Source organism: Podarcis melisellensis, assembly GCF_964234715.1.
Source record: "Podarcis melisellensis genome assembly, chromosome: Z".
Taxonomy (NCBI): Eukaryota; Metazoa; Chordata; class Lepidosauria; order Squamata; family Lacertidae; genus Podarcis; species Podarcis melisellensis.
The window spans coordinates 8,427,860-8,445,275 of NC_138547.1; the positions used below are offsets into that span (position 1 = coordinate 8,427,860).

The window sequence follows — 17,416 nt, forward strand, 5'->3', positions numbered from 1 at the left end:
AATATCTGGAGCAACACAGGTTTCCCCCATCCCTCCTTTCATATTTTAAGAGTGAAGTTGATACCCTTTGAAATAAGGTGGAATTGAAATATTGTAAAGCAATCTGATCCAATACTCTTAGGAGCAAATCTCATTCTCCCGAGTCCCCCATCCCCCGCTTCTCGTGACAGTATGTCCTTGTCCTCAGGCCAAATAATAGATTTAGTGGTAAAAGATCCAGATGGCTCAAGTCAATGTTGCTGATGTGACATTCCTCTACTGCTTGCTTAAATAGCCCAAGCAACTCATCATTTCTGTGGCGGGTGGAATCGCACCAGCAGATGGCAGGAATAGTAATGGAGCAATCTTTTAATTCCATCTTCTTTACTTTTAATGGCTATTTCCAATGGACACGTCTCTACTGCTTGCAAGGAATAACTTTTCAGCACCACATTGGTGGCACATCAAAGGGGCTGCCCCTCAAGTGTTCTTGAGGGATACAAAGAACACTACTAACTAAATGATGGTCTTATAATAATTACGAGTAATTATTATTGTAAGATTGAGTATTGGTGTTCCTTTATGTCCCAGGAAGTTGCATACAACAACCTGACAATATACCTTGGGTCAGGGTCTACCCAAAGCATTTTGCTGCCCAAAAGGAAGGAGAAGAGGATATCCTGTTTACCATTCTGTGTACAAAACTTCCTTCAAAGGAGAACAGGCTCCTTTGCATCTGAGAGCATTAGCCTGGCTTAGTGGGCCCAAGTTGGCACAGACAACTCTACTCCATCAGCTCTAGCTCTCTCTCTCTCTCTCTCTCTCTCTCTCTCTCTCTCTCTCTCTCTCACACACACACACACACACACACACACACCCAGGTAACAGCTGCCTTTCTTTGCTTAGAGCTAGTTACATAAACACTCACGCTTGCTGTCTTTGCTGTGAATAACAATATGGAGCATCCCAGTTTCCCTTTATTCTTCTGACTGAAGGCATGCAAGTTTTTCTAGAATTTGATCTGAATAGGAAAGAAATTCTTGTGCATGTGCTCCAGCTCTTTGTTTTGGTTCCTGTATAGACAATCTTTCCTGTACAAAGATTAAGATGTTAAATCCCCAGGTTCCTCTGCAAGGCCTGGACCCCAAAAGTCATTGGGTCAGTCACTCAGCTACTTATCCGAGCACTTTTTTTTGTTGTTCTCACAATGGCTGTGGGTACCACCTGCTGAATTAGAGGACAGTAGTACTTTTCCTTTATATTGTTGTAGGTTTTGGGGGTGGGTGGGTTAGTCAGTATGATGCCTGAGTCCCTTCTGATTGCTGGGGTCCTGGATCCAGCAAGGTCTAACATCTAACAGAGGATCCCGTTGCTGAATTAGCCAGGCAAGGGCCACAGTTGCCACCTAAAGTACCTTGAGTGTGGTCCTTGGTATGGCAAAGGAAGTTGCCCTGGGCCAGAAGGCAAATGGGTAGGTCCCCCTTGTCACTTGGCTGGTAGTGAGAAGGACAACAATCAAAGCTAGAGTGAGCTTGTGAGCTGGGTTAGAAGCAGGCAGAAGTCTGAAAGTAAGAGTCATGCTTTCTTTCAGGTTGAATCCAAGGCTGCAGCTATGGGAGAAGAAAGACCTTCTGGGGTGTTAATGCTGTGAGTCCCTCCCTCATAGGCTCACGTTGTATATATGTGTGTGTAAATAAACCAAGTATCATAAAGACACCACAATCTCTCCTGTTCTTCTTTCCAAATCCTTGAACCCCTGAAGTCTTGCACCACTTGAAGATTGGGGTGGTGCACAACACTATTCTACTTTGATTATATTGACATATGAGACAGGGAACTCAGCTATACAGCTGCAAATAAAAAAAAATGTCCAGTAGCACCTTATAGACCAACTAAGTTTTTCTGGTATAAGCTTTTGTGTGCATGCACACTTCTTTTTTATTTATTTTTAAATTTTTATTTCGACTGTGTCAGACCAGCACAGCTAACTACCTGAATCTAGCTGCAAATAAAATGTTTTAAGTGAATTTAAAGTGCAATATACGACATATCCTTGGGGAAAGTTCAATGTATTTTTTAAAAAATGCCCTTAAAAAAAGCATTTTCAGAATGGTTTTTATATGTGTGTAGATTCCACCATGGTGTGATCACTATCAACTTTTAAAACCGCCCTGTCTAATCCACCTGACAAATTGTAAAGCTTTCTTCTGTTAATAATAATAGTAATATTAATTCATAGTGTAGAACAGGTGTGGAGGACTGGATCCAGCCAGCAGGCTAGATCCTTATCTCCCTGCTCTCCCTTGGGCTAAGTCTGACTAAGTGCCCCTCTGTCAAAAATCTGACATCACAATTTTTGCGTTGTGCTGTGTACCTGAGTAGAACAATTATTATCTTTAAACTATAGAACAAACTATCTTCTTGGCTTTGAAATCTACAAAGGACAAGCTATTGTAGAGTAAAGGGATATATCACATAGCAGACAGAAGCACGTCCTTCAGCAACACATAATAGGGAGTGGGAGTTGAATACTGTAAACCTTGCTATGATAATATAAATGCCAGAAGTGCTTTTTTAGGTTGATCTGTAAAATGCCGAAGGACTAATTTTGCAAAACAGACCATGGCAGTTAATGCAGTACTCACCTTTCTGTGTCAAAACAATATTTCTGAGTTTTCTGAATGCCCCAGCTCCTTTGCTTAAAAAAAATAAAAAAATAAGAAGTTCTATATGCCAGAGGTTTTCAATCTTTTTGGGTCCACGGCTCCCTTGACCAACTACATTCTTTCTGTGGTACCCCTGTGGGGCTCAGGAGCCCTGTTATGTCTGCAGAGGTGGCAACCCCTCACCTCTTTTCAAACACCTTGTGGAGTGTTCCCTCAACTTCCTCTCCTCTCTCCCCTCTCCTCAAGAGTCCTCCAGGCAGCTGCTGCTGCCACCCCTGGTCTCTGGCCTGCCCCTCATCCCAAAAGAGGTGCCTCCTCACACTGCCCCACAGGGGCCTGGGAAGCTCCCCCTGGCCAGCTCCAGAGGCACCATTCACTTGGGAAGCTTATAATTAGGGCAGCTGCTGCAACAAACAGTCTTGCAAGCCTTTGGGAGTCAGAAACATGAGAGAGGCATCAGAGGAGGAAGGGAAGGAAAGAGGGTCAGAGGCCACCCCTGACCATCATTCAAAGCACTGCAGGATGCCATGACACACTGGTAGAAAACCACTGCTATATGCTTTGATTTGTGTGGAGGCCCCTATTCCCCTACCCGAACTGCAATTCCCAAAGTGCTTTAAAAATCAACCCATTTCCTAGGAAAGTCTGGAAATTGCAGCTTGGGGGGGGGGGCAATGGCGTAGCGTGGGGGGGCCGGCCGCACTGGGCGCAACATCTGGGGGTTAGGGTTAGGGGGCGCAAATCCACAGGTTAGGGGCCGCAAATTAATTGCCTTGCCCCGGGTGCTGACAACCCACGCTACGCCACTGGGGGGGGATAGGGGTCTCCACACAACTCTTAGCACCCTTAAACTACACTTCCCATGATTCTTTGGGTGAAGCCAGGGCTGTTAAAAGTGCTATCATCCTGCTTCTAGATGTTTAGTGCAGATGCACGGGGGGGGGGGGGGTTCCACACAGAAATTACTCTACAAAATACAGTATAAAGATTAGGCAAGGTGCCAGGCAAGGCTTCACCACTTGCATTTGTGGTTGTGGTGGTGGTGGTACCTCACAACTGACAAAGAAGCTGTTCACTAAGCATAGACTTCCACTGAAGAAAACATAATCCAACTACACCAGACTATTAATAAGCAACAAACTACAGCTCCTGGGCTTCTTTTGGAGGCAGCTATGATTGTTGGCGTTGTGGGTTAAACCACAGAGCCTAGGACTTGCCGATCAGAAGGTCAGCGGTTCGAATCCCCGCAACGGGGTGAGCTCCTGTTGCTTGGTCCCTGCTCCTGCCAACCTAGCAGTTCAAAAGCACGTCAAAGTGCAAGTAGATAAATAGGTACCTCTCCAGCGGGAAGGTAAATGGCATTTCCGTGCACTGCTCTGGTTCGCCAGAAGCGGCTTAGTCATGCTGGCCACATGACCCGGAAGCTGTACGCCAGCTCCCTTAGCCAATAAAGCGAGATGAGCACCGCAACCTCAGAATTGTCTGTGACTGGACCTAATGGTCAGGGGTCCCTTTACCTTTACCTTATGATTGTTTAAAGTGGTGTGATACTACTTTAAATGTACAGTGTAGATGCAGTTTGTTAAGGATACTGAGAGTTATTAGGAGTCCCCTATTCTTCTCATGGAGCTACAATTCCCAGAGTTCCCTGGGAAGAGGTATTGAGTGCTAAACCACTGTGGTAGTTGTAGGCCTTGGTCAGGTCAATGAGCGCCATATACCGGGGTTGGTTTTGCTCTCTGCATTTTTCTTGAAGCTGTTGAGAAGTGAAAATCATGTCAACTGTCCCCCTAGAAAGTTGAAAACCATTTTGGGATTCAGGAAGGGTATGCTGGATATAAATAGGAGACAGTTTGCTAAGATCCTTGCAATAATTTTGCCAGCCACAGCTAATAAAGAGATGCCTCTATAGTTTCCGCAATCACACTGCTCTGCGGACTGTCCTTCTGAAAATCAGCTGCCCAGATAAATTTGTGAACATCCTTTGGTTCCTCCATGATAATATGCCAGCAAGAATCACAGATAACAATGGCTCTCAAAGCGAACCATTCACAGTAGGATCAGGCATTAGGTATGCATTATCGCCCCAACTCTATTTATTATTTTCATTGCCATGGTCCTACACATTGTCAAAGGGAAACTCCCCAATGGAGTAGAAATCATATATCGAACAGATTTGAGTAGGCTGATAGTAAAGAGTAAGGTTACCATAAGCTCTGTCATAGAGTTTCAATATGCTGTTGACAACGTAATGTGTACACACTCAGAGGATGACCTCCAAACCATGTTAAACCAAAGTGCTGCACCAACAAGCACAAAACAAATCCACAGCACCACAATTCCACCTTAATCGTGTAACGTTAAGAAATGTTGATTATTTCTCCTACCTAGGCAGTTATCTTTCCAGATGGGCCAACATGGATGTCAAAATCCAGCATCGCTTGAGCTCTTCGAGTGCAGCTTTCTCCTGATTGAAGTGAAGAGTGTTTGAGGACCGGGACATTCACAGGGAAACCAAAATGCTTGTTTACAAAGTTGTTGTACTACCAACTTTACTGTATGCTTGTGAAACATGAACCACTTATAAATGCTATCTCAAACTCCTTAAAAGATTCCATCAATGGTGTCTCCAAAAAAATTTGCACATCACTTGGGAAGAAACCAGTGTTGAAGCAATGATTCTTCAATATCAACTTCATTGGACTGGTCATGTTGTTTGGATGCCTGATTATCATCTTCCAAAGTAACTACTCTTCTCTCAACTTAAGAATGGAAAGTGAAATGGTGGACAACAAAAGAGGTTTAAAGATGCTTTCAAGGCAAAACTAAAAAATGTAATATAAAGACCGACAACTGGAAAACATTGGCCTGTGAGCACTCAAATTGGAGAACAGCCTTTACCAAAAGTTTCATGGACTTTGAAGAAGCACAAACTCAGGACAAAAGGGATAAAAGAGCTAACAGGAAGGCACGTTTGGCAAATCCTCACCGTTATCAACTCCTGCATGGAAACCTATGTCTCCACTAGAAAGGATGTGCGGATCCAGAATTAGCCTCTATAGTCACTTACAGACACACTGTTAAGACCATATTCATGGAAGACAATCTTACTCTACTACGAGTGATAGAAGAAGAAGAAGAGGAGGAGGAGGAGGAGGAGGAGGAGGAGGAGGAGGAATGCTTTACCCGGGAAGGCTCACCTGGCACCATCTTTATCTAATTTTAGGTGTCATGCAGACTCTTTCCTTTTTCACCCAGGCTTTTCATCCTTAAAATGAAGGGTTTCACATACGTGTGGAGCAGGAACTGTAAGACCTGAGTTTTATTTGCATAGATGTGCTTTTTAAGGTTTCTATTGGGTTTCCTGTGATCGGTTTTAGTGTTTACATAGTGTTTGTAGGTTACTTTGGGTCACTTTTTCTCTAGTTGCAATTAAATTTGCTTTATTCTATGCCAGGATGAAAGAGCGTTATGTAGAGAACCGTATTCTTTATCAACCTTCCATTGGATCTCTGGGTGCCTTGTTTAAAAACAAAAACCTCTCTGCTAATTAAAATTTGAGTGTTAAACTTGAGCAATGAATTAGCATATGGTGAGAGGCTTAGTCTAAGCTGGGAAAGTGGTACCATCATAACGTGATATAAAGGAGCTTTAAATGTATGGTGAGGGTGCAATCTAAGATTGTCTTCAAATGTCTGAAGGGCATTAATTGAAGAATATATAAAGACTGCAATAATTTGATTCTAGTGTATTCTTCGTTTCCTGGGTGGCTCTTCAAAGTACATACAAATGGAAATTTTTCCCTTGGAATGCATTGTCAAAATACTTGACAGAGGATGATGCTGAACTCTGCACTCCTTTGGGGTTCTCTTCAGATGGGGACTTCAGGTGGGAATTGTATTTTTCTGTTGTAAACCACCCTAGGATCTTCGGATAAAGGGCAGTAAAAGAAGAAGAAGAAGAAGAAGAAGAAGAAGAAGAAGAAGAAGAAGAAGAAGAAGAAGAAGAAGAAGAAGAAGAAGAAGAAGAAGAAGAAGGGACTGCCACCATTGTAAGGAAGCAGGCTTTGGCTAAGCTTTAGGAGAACTTAATGACTACAAATGAAAAAGCTTTCCAAATCGGTACTAGCAAGGTGGCATGGTGATAACTTGGGATGAAGTGGGGAGTCTTGCTCCCTGCATCTACTGCTGATGCCACGCAGAGCCTCTGACAGTCATTTAATCGTTCTTGCCCAACCGGAATTGAAATTAAAATGCCAACCTGCTTTTATAGTCACTTAGAACACACTTACTCCTGCCCTCCCCACCTGCAGTGCACACTCCTGTAGATATGGCATTCTAGGGGCTAATTGCCTGGCTTTCCCCCTTCTTTCTAAAAAGCACTTCAGAGTCAGAAAGTGCTCTGTAAGTACAAAAGCTTTTTGTTGTAATTAAGCAGCCCAAGCTAGGGAACATAAAACACAAATTTCAAGAAGATTAGCTTTCTTTGCGTACGCTCAGCCATAGCTTTAATGGCAACTATTTCTTAGTTATACACTGTGGCAGGGAGGGGAAATGGTTGCGCTCAATCCGGGGCAGGAGCGCAGAACCGTTTTTCAGGCCACAAGTCACATTCATATCTGGGTAACCTTCTGGGAGGCGAGTTGCCATTGGTGCAGGGCCAGCCCAAAACATTTTGGCACCTTAGACAAACCACAAAATGGTGCTCCCCTCGCCAGGGAAGAAGTGGGGAGTGAAGATCTACACCAGGAACAAGGTTGGGAGGAGACCAGCAGCACCTCCTCCTGCTTGCCAATAGGCCACTGCAGAGGCAGTGTGGGGTGAGGGCTGCTGAGGAGTGGCAAATCTGTCCTCCAAGGAGCTTGTCCTAGCTGTTGTTGCCACTGTGGTAGCAGCGGCAGCAGTAGGTGATGCATTGCTTGGAGGGAAGATCTGCTGCCCTTGTGAATCCTCAGCACAAGGCAGCTACCTCACCTTGTCTTGTGGGTGGGCTGGCCCTGCAGTGGCAGGTGGGACAACAAATGCAAAATTTTAGCTTTGTGCACTAGGCTACTTTCTTCCCACATTGTCTCTCTTTTCTCCACCCAGGCAAGCAAGAACCATTATCTGAGTACAAGGACACATTCCAACCAGGCAAAATCCCTCAAGAGGACTTGTGCTGTTTTGTGCTACAAACCCCAGGTTTTGTGCTGTCCCCTCCAAATGATGTGTACTGACACTTCAAATCAAGCTACGGAGCTTCAGTTCTGTCTAGCTCAGAATTGTCTACACTGGCTGGCAGTGGCTCTGCAAAGCTTCAGGGAGGGGACATTCCCAACCCGGAGATGCCAGGACTGAATCTGGGACCTTCTCTGTGCAAAACAGACACTCTGTCCCAAAAACTACATTGCCTGGTGGTGGTGGGTTGTAGTTGATGGAACCCCAATCCTCAAAGAGAGCATGTGCAAAGTGCTTTTCTTTCATCACTTATAACCACAGTCTGTGCCCCACACATTTGGGTTGGAGGTGTCAGTAGACGTCTGAAATGAATAGTGCTCGAGTGAACAGATCTGTCTCAGCGATGCACCTCCCCTGTATAACCTCCACATTCAGAGGCAGTCTGCTTCTAGAATTAGGAGTGAGCAGTGAGGTGGCCAATAATTGCCTTCTCAGCTGCCCCTGGAAGCTGCCTTTATCCCCTTGAAACTAGCCTGGCTTCCTTTACCTCCAAGGCCATAAAAAGCAGGAACTCAATGATGCTTTTGAATTATGGTGCTGGAGGAGACTCTTGAGAGTCCCATGGACTGCAAGAAGATCAAACCTCTCCATTCTGAAGGAAATCAGCCCTGAGTGCTCACTGGAAGGACAGATCCTGAAGCTGAGGCTCCAATAATTTGACCACCTCATGAGAAGAGAAGACTCCCTGGAAAAGACCCTGATGTTGATGTTGGGAAAGATGGAAGGCACAAGGAGAAGGGGACGACAGAGGACGAGATGGTTGAATGGTGTTCTACCAGCATGAGTTTGATCAAACTGCGGGAGGCAGTGGAAGACAGGAGTGCCTGGCCTGCTCTGGTCCATGGGGTAACGAAGAGTCAGACACGACTAAACGACTAAACAACAACAACAACAACAACAACAATGAATGCAGCAAGACTCTAGCCCTCACTTTTTAAAAAGCCTGCTACACAACTGTTTTATGGTAGTCACCTGGATCCTTGCCTCACAGAACTTCATAAAGTACTGAAAAGGTTTGTTTGTTGTTTTGCAAGTAGTGTAGAAAAGCTCCACCTGTCAGCTTTCCACCTGCCATGTTGGAGTGCCCTGTAAGGAGGTGTATCCTAGCTAACTGGAATGCCGCTTAGCAGACAAGCGTCCAGTTCGTATAGCTTTCGGGAGGAGGAGCTGGTGACGAGAGACTCCATCTGTTGGATTTCCGCCTGCCGCACAGCTTTTAAAGGCCCGGGGGGGGAGGTCATGGTTGCAGGCAGTTCCCTCAGGTGTTGCCATCCAAGTCGCCTGGGTAGATCAGCCAGCCAGTGAGCCCTGGCTCCCCGCCGCCCGCCCCGCCTCCTCCTCCGCGAGTACCTTCACCTCTGCTGAGCCGGACTGTATCGGACCGTCTCCAGGCAACGGGGGAAGGCGCGTCACTTCCTGAGCAGCTGCTGCCAAGAGGCTGGCCCCAGCAGGCAGGCAGGCTGGCAGCTTGGCGGAGCAGAGCCGCTCAACAGTTTAGCAAACTCTCCCTCCGTCCCCTCCTCTAGCGGCATCAGCTCAGCAGTCAGCTCAGCAGTTTTCTTTGCAAAGAAAAGGCCAAACAGTGTAAAGCAGGAGAGGCCGTCGAGTATTTTTGTTTCTTCGCTTCGCGTGTTTATTCTATTATAATATATTGTGACGAATCGCAAAATTAAACAAAGAGTAGATTGGGGAGGCCAGGACTTCACGCGCAAAAAGAGAGAGGCGATCTCTCAAGGAGAAGATCTACATAAGAGCCGCCGGCGCGCATACTCCGCAAATCCCCAGCGCTACTTCTCCGTGGTGTGTGTGTTTTTCTTTTTCCTGCAAGAGGGTGAGAGGATCATATACCACAGAAGACCCTCGAAGCTCATCTACAGAGGGAGTAGAAAGATCCGTGACTTCTCCTGCCGCGCTGGAGCGTTTCGGAACCAGCCCAGATCGCGCCCGCTCTACGTAAAAAGTGGCGGAAACTCGGCAAGAAGATTCGGAGAGACCGCGAAGTTCTGAGTCTTCCCTCGGCGGCTCCGAGAAGGAGAACGGAAGGGATTTCTCCTCTCCTCTTCCTCTCCTTCCCCTATCTCTATGGCTGTCCTTCCCTCCGGCTCTCCCCTCTGGCCAAGGAGGGTGAAAAGAGTGGAGTTGCCCCAGTCGAAACCGGAGCCTCTTCCCGTCTAAGCTCCGGCAGCAGCTCCCGAGTTTGCCCTCCGATGTCCTGACACTTCCCTCCTCCCCCTCCCATTAGCGAGCGCCTTCCACTGGCTGCCCAAGACCTGTCGCTTGGGGAGGGGGGGCCATGAGCGCGGAACTGGATCGCATGTCTCTGGGATCGTGCTCTTCCGCAGCCTCGTCTTCCCAGTCCAACACCTTCGGCGGCGCGGCGGCTGGGGGCCAGCTGGGGCCCGGGGCGGCGGCGGCCGGAGCTGGAATCCGCCTGCTGTCGGCCAACGTGAGGAAACTTCATGGGGCGCTGAACCTGCTCCTGAACGAGGCGGAGAAGGAGCAGTTTATCCACTGCTTGAACGTCTATCATTGCCGGAGGAACGTCTTCGATCTGGTGCAGACCCTCAAAGTCCTCCTAGACGGCCCCGAGAAGAGGCAGCTCCTGCCCATGTTGCGCCTGGTCATCCCCCGCTCGGACCAGCTGCTCTTCGACCAGTACACCTCCGAGGGGCTCTACTTGAAGGCGGATTTCTTGCCTGCCAACAGCTCCGGCAGCGCGGGCCTCGACTGCGCTGGATCTGCACGGACCCTGACGACGCCAGCCCCGGCCACCCGCTCCCCGTCTCCCACTCAGACTGGCCACTTCTGGCCCCCCGCTCTCGCCTCGCGGAGGTCCCTGCAGGATTTCAGCACCACGCTCGACGGGACAGTTCCCCTGAGCGCCTCCGGCTTGGAGGAACTCCGCGGGGAGATCAGGCAAGTGATCCTCAGGAGGAACAAGGCCCAAGAGGGGTTAGGATTCAGCATCCGAGGGGGCTCTGAGCACGGAGTCGGGATCTATGTCTCCCTGGTGGAACCAGGCTCCCTGGCTGAGAAGGAAGGCCTCCGGGTGGGAGACCAGATCCTGAAAGTCAACGACAAGCCCTTGGACAAGGTGACCCACGCTGAAGCCGTCAAGGTAAGGTGGGACACAAGACAGGCTGACAGGGTGGTGGTATCTAGGGCTGTCATTTACAGCCTCTGCCTTTGCTGGTCCAAGTCACTTCCAGTAATTGTAGTACTTTGCTTGAGGTGTCTAGGTGGATGATGGAGGCAGGGTGGTTTAGTGGTTAGGGCACATGGCAGCTCTCCTCCAACCTGATGTACTCCAGATGTTGTTGGACTACAGGGGCTGACACAAGGAAAATGGTGCAAGCTTGTTTTCTTCTGCTCAAGAGGATAGACCCAAACCAATAGATTCAAATTACAAGAAAGGAGATACTGACTAAATACTAGGAATTTTTTTCTGACATTAAGAGCTGCTGGACAGTGGAATGGGCTGCCTCTGAAGGTGGTGAATTTCCTTCACTGGGTTTTCAAACAGGTTGGATGGTCATTTGTCAATGATTATTTAGCTATGATTCCTGCATTCCAGGGGGTTGAACTAGATGACCCTTGGAGTCCCTTCCAACTCTTCCAACTCCAACAGCATGGCCAGGAAAGTTGAAGTAGTTCAGCCTTCACTAGGGTGATTTCCTCCAGATGGTTTGGACTAAACTTCCATCACCCGGGAGTAATGTGAGTTGTAGTCCAAAGTGAAGACTAATTAGGGGATTATATCAAGAAACTTACACAATCCTGATCACTGATAGAGATGCCTTCCATCTCTTCAAAGGAGCCCAGTTCCACCAGGCAGACACAGGTGTGCCATTGCAAACATGGGCAGGAGTTGGGGGCTTCAACCAGTCACATGGTTGCAGCCTGGCATAGCTTTCAGAGTTGTTGCAATCAAATAGAAAGCTATTAATCATGGAAGTTGATAGAACAGAGGTAACCCCGCTATAGGTCACCCTAATTTCCTTGAAGGAAGGTTAGGATATAAAAATGTGTGTTTGCAATGTAAATAGTAGCTGGGGGAATGAGTGAACATCCTCTTGGCTAAAGGGTGTGGAGGGGGGTCTCTTCCTTTGCTGCCACAGTCCTTATAAAAGTCCTCTTTCTGAAGCTGCTATTTTTAGCTACTGAGCTAAATTCAAGGTTTTATTATGGGGGCATAAAGCCCTATCCAGCTTAAGACCAGGATATCTGAGAAGCCACCTCTTCCCTACATCTCATCCCTGTCCTTTAGTCTTATGGGTAGAGAGATCTGTTGATGGTGCTGCATACCCCAAAGTGCCATGGCTCACTAAAGTAGAATCCGCTTTGCATGCAGAAGGTCTCAGGTACAATCTCCAGTATCTTCAAGTAGGATTGGGAGCAATCCTGGAGAGCCATTGCCAGTCTGTGCAAACAATTCCATGCTAGATGGACCAATGGTCTTGTAAGGCAGCTTCCTGTGTTCCTGTGTATCCCTGTGAGTAAAGCATACTGTTACCTGAGCATGTGTTTTTAGCATTGTGGCATTCTCTTCTGTTAGATTGCCACATTTTGGACATTTGTTTAATAATCTTTCATTTTTTCTCAAGCCTTCCAAAATTAGGCTGTTTGTTTGTTTGTTTGTTTGTTTGTTTGTTTGTTTGTTTGTTTGTTTGTTTGCTTGCTTGCTTGCCATAAGGTCCCAGGGTGAGTTACAACCTAATTTACAGTTATAAAACCATGATAATTATAAAAACAATTTAAACTATCTCTAGTGGAACAGAGACATATAAATTCAACAAAAAGGGTGGATCCCACAAAATGAAATAAGCTGCATTTCTTCAGTTCCGTATTCATCTTTTTATGTTTTCATATTCTTCTATGATCCATTTTATTTTTAAAAATAGTTTCTGCACTTCACTTTTTATGCTGATTTACTGTTTCCTTGTGCTGTATTTTGTGCTTTCATATTTTATTGTTATGTGGAGGTTCCCCCCCCCCCTTAGAGATCTGAAAGCTGCTTTGTGGAGCAAGTTACTTTAAGGCAGAGGATTCCTTTTTTATGAATGAATGAATTTCAGTTTCAATGAATGCTTCCATTGGCACCAATGGAAACTTTCCTTGAAATATGAATATTGGCTCTGGAGAGGTTATTTTTTAATCAGAGTATGGCAAGGAGAGAATTAAAGCCCCCTTCCCATTCACCCTTGGGCTGTTTAGACATTGACTGAATACCTGCTCCCATTTACTCTGCATCCAGTGCTGTCCCACCACTGGTTTGGGATGAACAACATTAGCTACAATACATATCTATCCTGCCCTTTTTCTTATGAAATGCTTCATTCTGATGCATTCCCCCTGCCCACCAAATTGACTTTGATATGAATTGAGAAAAGTAACAACCTCACTGCATTTTGAGCCAATAATGTGTGCACAGCTTTTCCTATACCTGCTGTTAACATTATAAGAATAAAAAAGCTAATGCAATTCTAGGCTTAATCAGGTGAACTGTAGTGTACAAATCAAGGGAAGTAATAGTACTGCTCTATTATGCCTTGGTCAGAACCCATCTGCAGTACTGTGTCCAGTTCTGGGTGCCACAGTTTAAAAAGGATATTCGCAAGCTGGAACATGTGCAGAGGAGAGCGACCAAGATGATAAAGAGTGGTGAAAACCAAGCCTTATGATGAAAATTTGAGGAAGTTGGGTATGTGTAGCTTGGAAAAGAGGAGACTGAGAGATGTTACAATAGCCATCAAGTATCTAAAGTATTTCCATAGGCATGATGGAGCAAGCTTGTTTTCTGCTGTTCCATTGGGTAGCATCCAATGGATTCAAATTACAAGGAAGTAGATTCTGACTAAACATTAGGAAGAATATTCTGATGATAAGACCTGTTTGACTGGGGGACAGATTCCCTCAGAAAATGATGGACTTTCCTTCATTGGAGGTTTTTAAACATCCATCACTGGGTGGCCAGGGATTCTTTAGTTATGTTTCCTGCATTGTATGCGGGCTGGACTAGATGACCATTGTGTCCTTACCAACTCTCTAACAATAGTAGTAGTAGTAGTAGTAATAATAATAATAATATTTCTACCCTGCCCATCTGCCTGGGTTTCCCCAGTCACTCTGGGCGGCTTCCAACAAAAGATTAAAAATACAGTGTACCTCGGGTTAAGAACTTAATTCATTCTGGAGGTCCGTTCTTAACCTGAAACTGTTCTTAACCTGAAGCACCACTTTAGCCAGCGGGGCCTCCTGCTGCCACCACACGATTTCTGTTCTCATCCTGAAGCAAAGTTCTTAACCCGAGGTACTATTTCAGGGTTAGCGGAGTCTGTAACCTGAAGCATCTGTAACCCGAGGTACCACTGTACCTTAAAACATAAGTCATTAAAAACCTCCCTAAACAAGGCTGCCTTCAGATGTCTTCTAAATATCAGATAGTTGTTTATTTGACATCTGATGGGAGGGCATTCCACAGGGGGGGATTTATGTGAATCTATAATATACAGAATACATGACAATAATCTAGGGGTTGTCCAGTAACAACAGTAGTTGCTCCAGGTACATCCCCATCATCTGAGTAAAGAAGGCAGTGCCAGCTGGTGTCATAGGCAAATAACTTGTGCCAATTGGCAGGGTGATCCATCTCCTTCCCTTTCTCCTTATTCCATCTACCCCCACCCCCTTATGTCCCCCTATGCCGCATGAAGATTTTCCAAACCCTAAAAATCCTCAAAAATTGCCTAGTGATTAATCCCATAATTAGTGCATAATCATAATCATAGGCTGCAGACAAATTCTCTTATTAATTCTTCCCACAAAGTATACCATTGTTCAGCACAATAATCTTCCCTTCTGTTGATGTTTGGTAATGTGTGCTGATGCTTATTCGGCCCAAATGGTACCTGCCCACAGACAAGAGAGGTATCAGCAGGTTTGGAGCAACTCCCACCTTTGCAGAAGTTCAAACCATCTTTCGTTGAGATGAGACCTAAAGGGAAGGTCCAAAACAGATGAATGAGAATTGAGTGCTTTCAGTGGTAATGGAGTTCTCTGTTATCATTGTTTGCGGGTAGCAGAGATGGAAAATCAGCTGGAAGGGGGAGTGGAGGAGGGCAAGCTTGCTGACTGGAACTTGATCTTGCAACATTTTATTGCACTGGAGTCTGGTCACAGGTGACACATCCTAGTTTGCTGCTTGAGGCAAAATGGGAAGTGCCCCCTCTGGCCTGTGGCAGCCACCACACTACCTACATCACCTGCCCCACTGCTAGCAGAGAAGTGGATTTCAGGTGAGAGCTCACTGGCTTCTGGTGAGATCTCACACGTTCCACAAGATCTCACATAATTTCAGTGAATTCTTGCTGGCAATGGGTGAGATCTTGCCAAAATTTATGTCAGTGCCACTGCCACTTCTCCATCATGGTTGAGCAGGAGAAGTACCAGCCTAATGGTGTTGTAGGCCCTGAGTCTGGTCCATTAGACCATTAGAATGAATGGGGCAGTGCCCCACCAAACTCAGTCTGCTCTCAGCCAGCACCTGCCTACCTTCTTACTTACAACCAGCCCGGGGAATGGACCTGGCCATCAGATTTCTCTTTTTAGTCTCAGTTCTTTCCTTGCAGAACTCAGCAGGAAGAAGGATGGGAAGAAAACTAGAATGGGTTGCCTCCAGCTGTTGTTGTCTCTGGCTCTGCCTATTGTTGGCTTCCCTGTCTTCTGCCTTACCAACCTTAATGGGCACAAGCCGCAATTGTGAAGCATAAGAACTCAGAAAAAATGCCAAGATTCAGTTATAAAAAGCTTTTTCACTTATTCAATAAGTATCCTAAACAAAACAACAATCCTAGTATGTTTGTTATTTCAGTTAGGGAGGTGATGACAGAATAGTCCTTCTAAAAAGTGGAAGAATGTTTCTTCTGTAATCAAAACTGAGTTCTTTCTGCCCTGCCCCAAATCCAGACAGAGGCAAGTTTCAAAATATTCTGGAATGGAGCACGAGCTATCTAGGACTTCTTATGTTCAAGATCCCACTGAAATGAGCAGCAGTTTGGTGACAGCTCATTTAAGCTTAGGAGTAAAGTAAAGGGACCCCTGACCTTTAGGTCCAGTCGTGGCCGACTCTGGGGTTGCGGCGCTCATCTCGCTTTATTGGCCGAGGGAGCCGGCGTACAGCTTCCAGGTCATGTGGCCAGCATGACTAAGCCGCTTCTGGCGAACCAGAGCAGCACATGAAAATGCCGTTTACCTTCCCACCAGAGTGGTACCTATTTATCTACTTGCACTTTGACGTGCTTTCGAATTGCTAGGTTGGCAGGAGCAGGGACTGAGCAATGGGAGCTCACCCCGTTGTGGGGATTCGAACTGCCGACCTTCTGATCGGCAAGCCCTAGGCTCTGTGGTTTAACCCACAGCACCACCCGCGTCCCTGAGCTTAGGAATGGGAGGGTGCAAGCTCCTACTGGATTGGATGCATATTTGTACATTTTTGCTTGTGTACAATGCATATTTTGCATATTTGTATATTTGGTGAAGGGCTATGGCCCGGTGGTAGGGCATCTACTTTGCACACAGAAAGTCCTGGTTCAATCCCCAGCATCTCCAGGTAGAATTGAAAATGTTCCCTGGCTGCAAACCTGGAGAGCCACAGCCAGTCAGTTCAGACAATACTGAGCTAGATGGACCAGTGGCCTGTCTTCCTTTGTTCTGGTCTTTTTGTCACGCTGAAGAAACAGGCTGCTTCTGGCCAGGAATGATGAACTGTTACCCTGCAGACCAGGTTCTCACAAATAGACATGCACCAAGACTCTTTTTTTGTACCCAGAACACCCACCGATCTTGCCTGAAGTACAATTGTAGCATCTTTGGCAGTGAAGGGGAAAGAGTAAGACATCAGAACCACCCATAAACAGCAGTTTGAGAAATGCTGCAAGGGACGTTTGAGAGATGGCAAAATGGGTCTTTGTTGCTGCTTCTGCTTTCTGCTCTTATGAGACATGGCAAAGAAGTATATTGAGATGCCACTCCACTTGCAAAAGCTAGCTCCTTTTCATACATTCTCTCTTTTCTTAAGGGGTTTCAGCCTGTGTATAACAATCCACCTGTCTCCTAGTCTTTCTCAATGTGCCAACAACATAGATGTCATGCCCAGCCTTGCCTCTGAGCAGGACACCCAATTCCTGAGGACGCACTGCACCTCTTTTAGACCGAAGACTTGAAGGAACAGGCAGGGTCTCCTGTCATCAGTCTTGACAATCCTGAGAGTACAAGGTGAGGCTTGCCAAGGCTGACTCCAGGGAATTTCTTTGAGGCCCGGGGGCCTTGGGATGGGGTCCGGTTTACCATGAGTGATGAAGCCTGAGTGGAGTCCAAGAGAGACTGAGCCACCTCCCCCCCAAAAAATCCGTAAGAGGACAGGTGCCTAAAGATTCTGGCCCAGGCCCACACCCATGATGAATTGCATGCACAAGAGCCCCAAACCTCTGTGTGACTCTGAAGAAAAGGCAGTGGCAGACCTACATTTTGGAGCCTTGAAACTTGAACTTTTATAGG

The 17,416-nt window shown here is 46.3% G+C and overlaps 1 protein-coding gene across 4 annotated transcripts in view; it reads left to right on the forward strand.

The window, feature by feature from the left end:
• Positions 1-9,248: 9,248 nt before the first annotated feature.
• WHRN (whirlin) overlaps positions 9,249-17,416 on the forward strand; it is a 114,977-nt gene continuing 106,809 nt past the window's right edge. For 2 of the 4 annotated variants that reach the window (XM_081896377.1, XM_081896378.1), the window contains exon 1: positions 9,249-10,979. In XM_081896377.1, the coding sequence (XP_081752503.1) occupies positions 10,155-10,979 (825 nt within the window). In that variant the 5' untranslated portion in view covers positions 9,249-10,154. The remainder of the gene's footprint in view (positions 10,980-17,416) is intronic. The other 2 variants (XM_081896375.1, XM_081896376.1) reach the window with 2 other exon arrangements.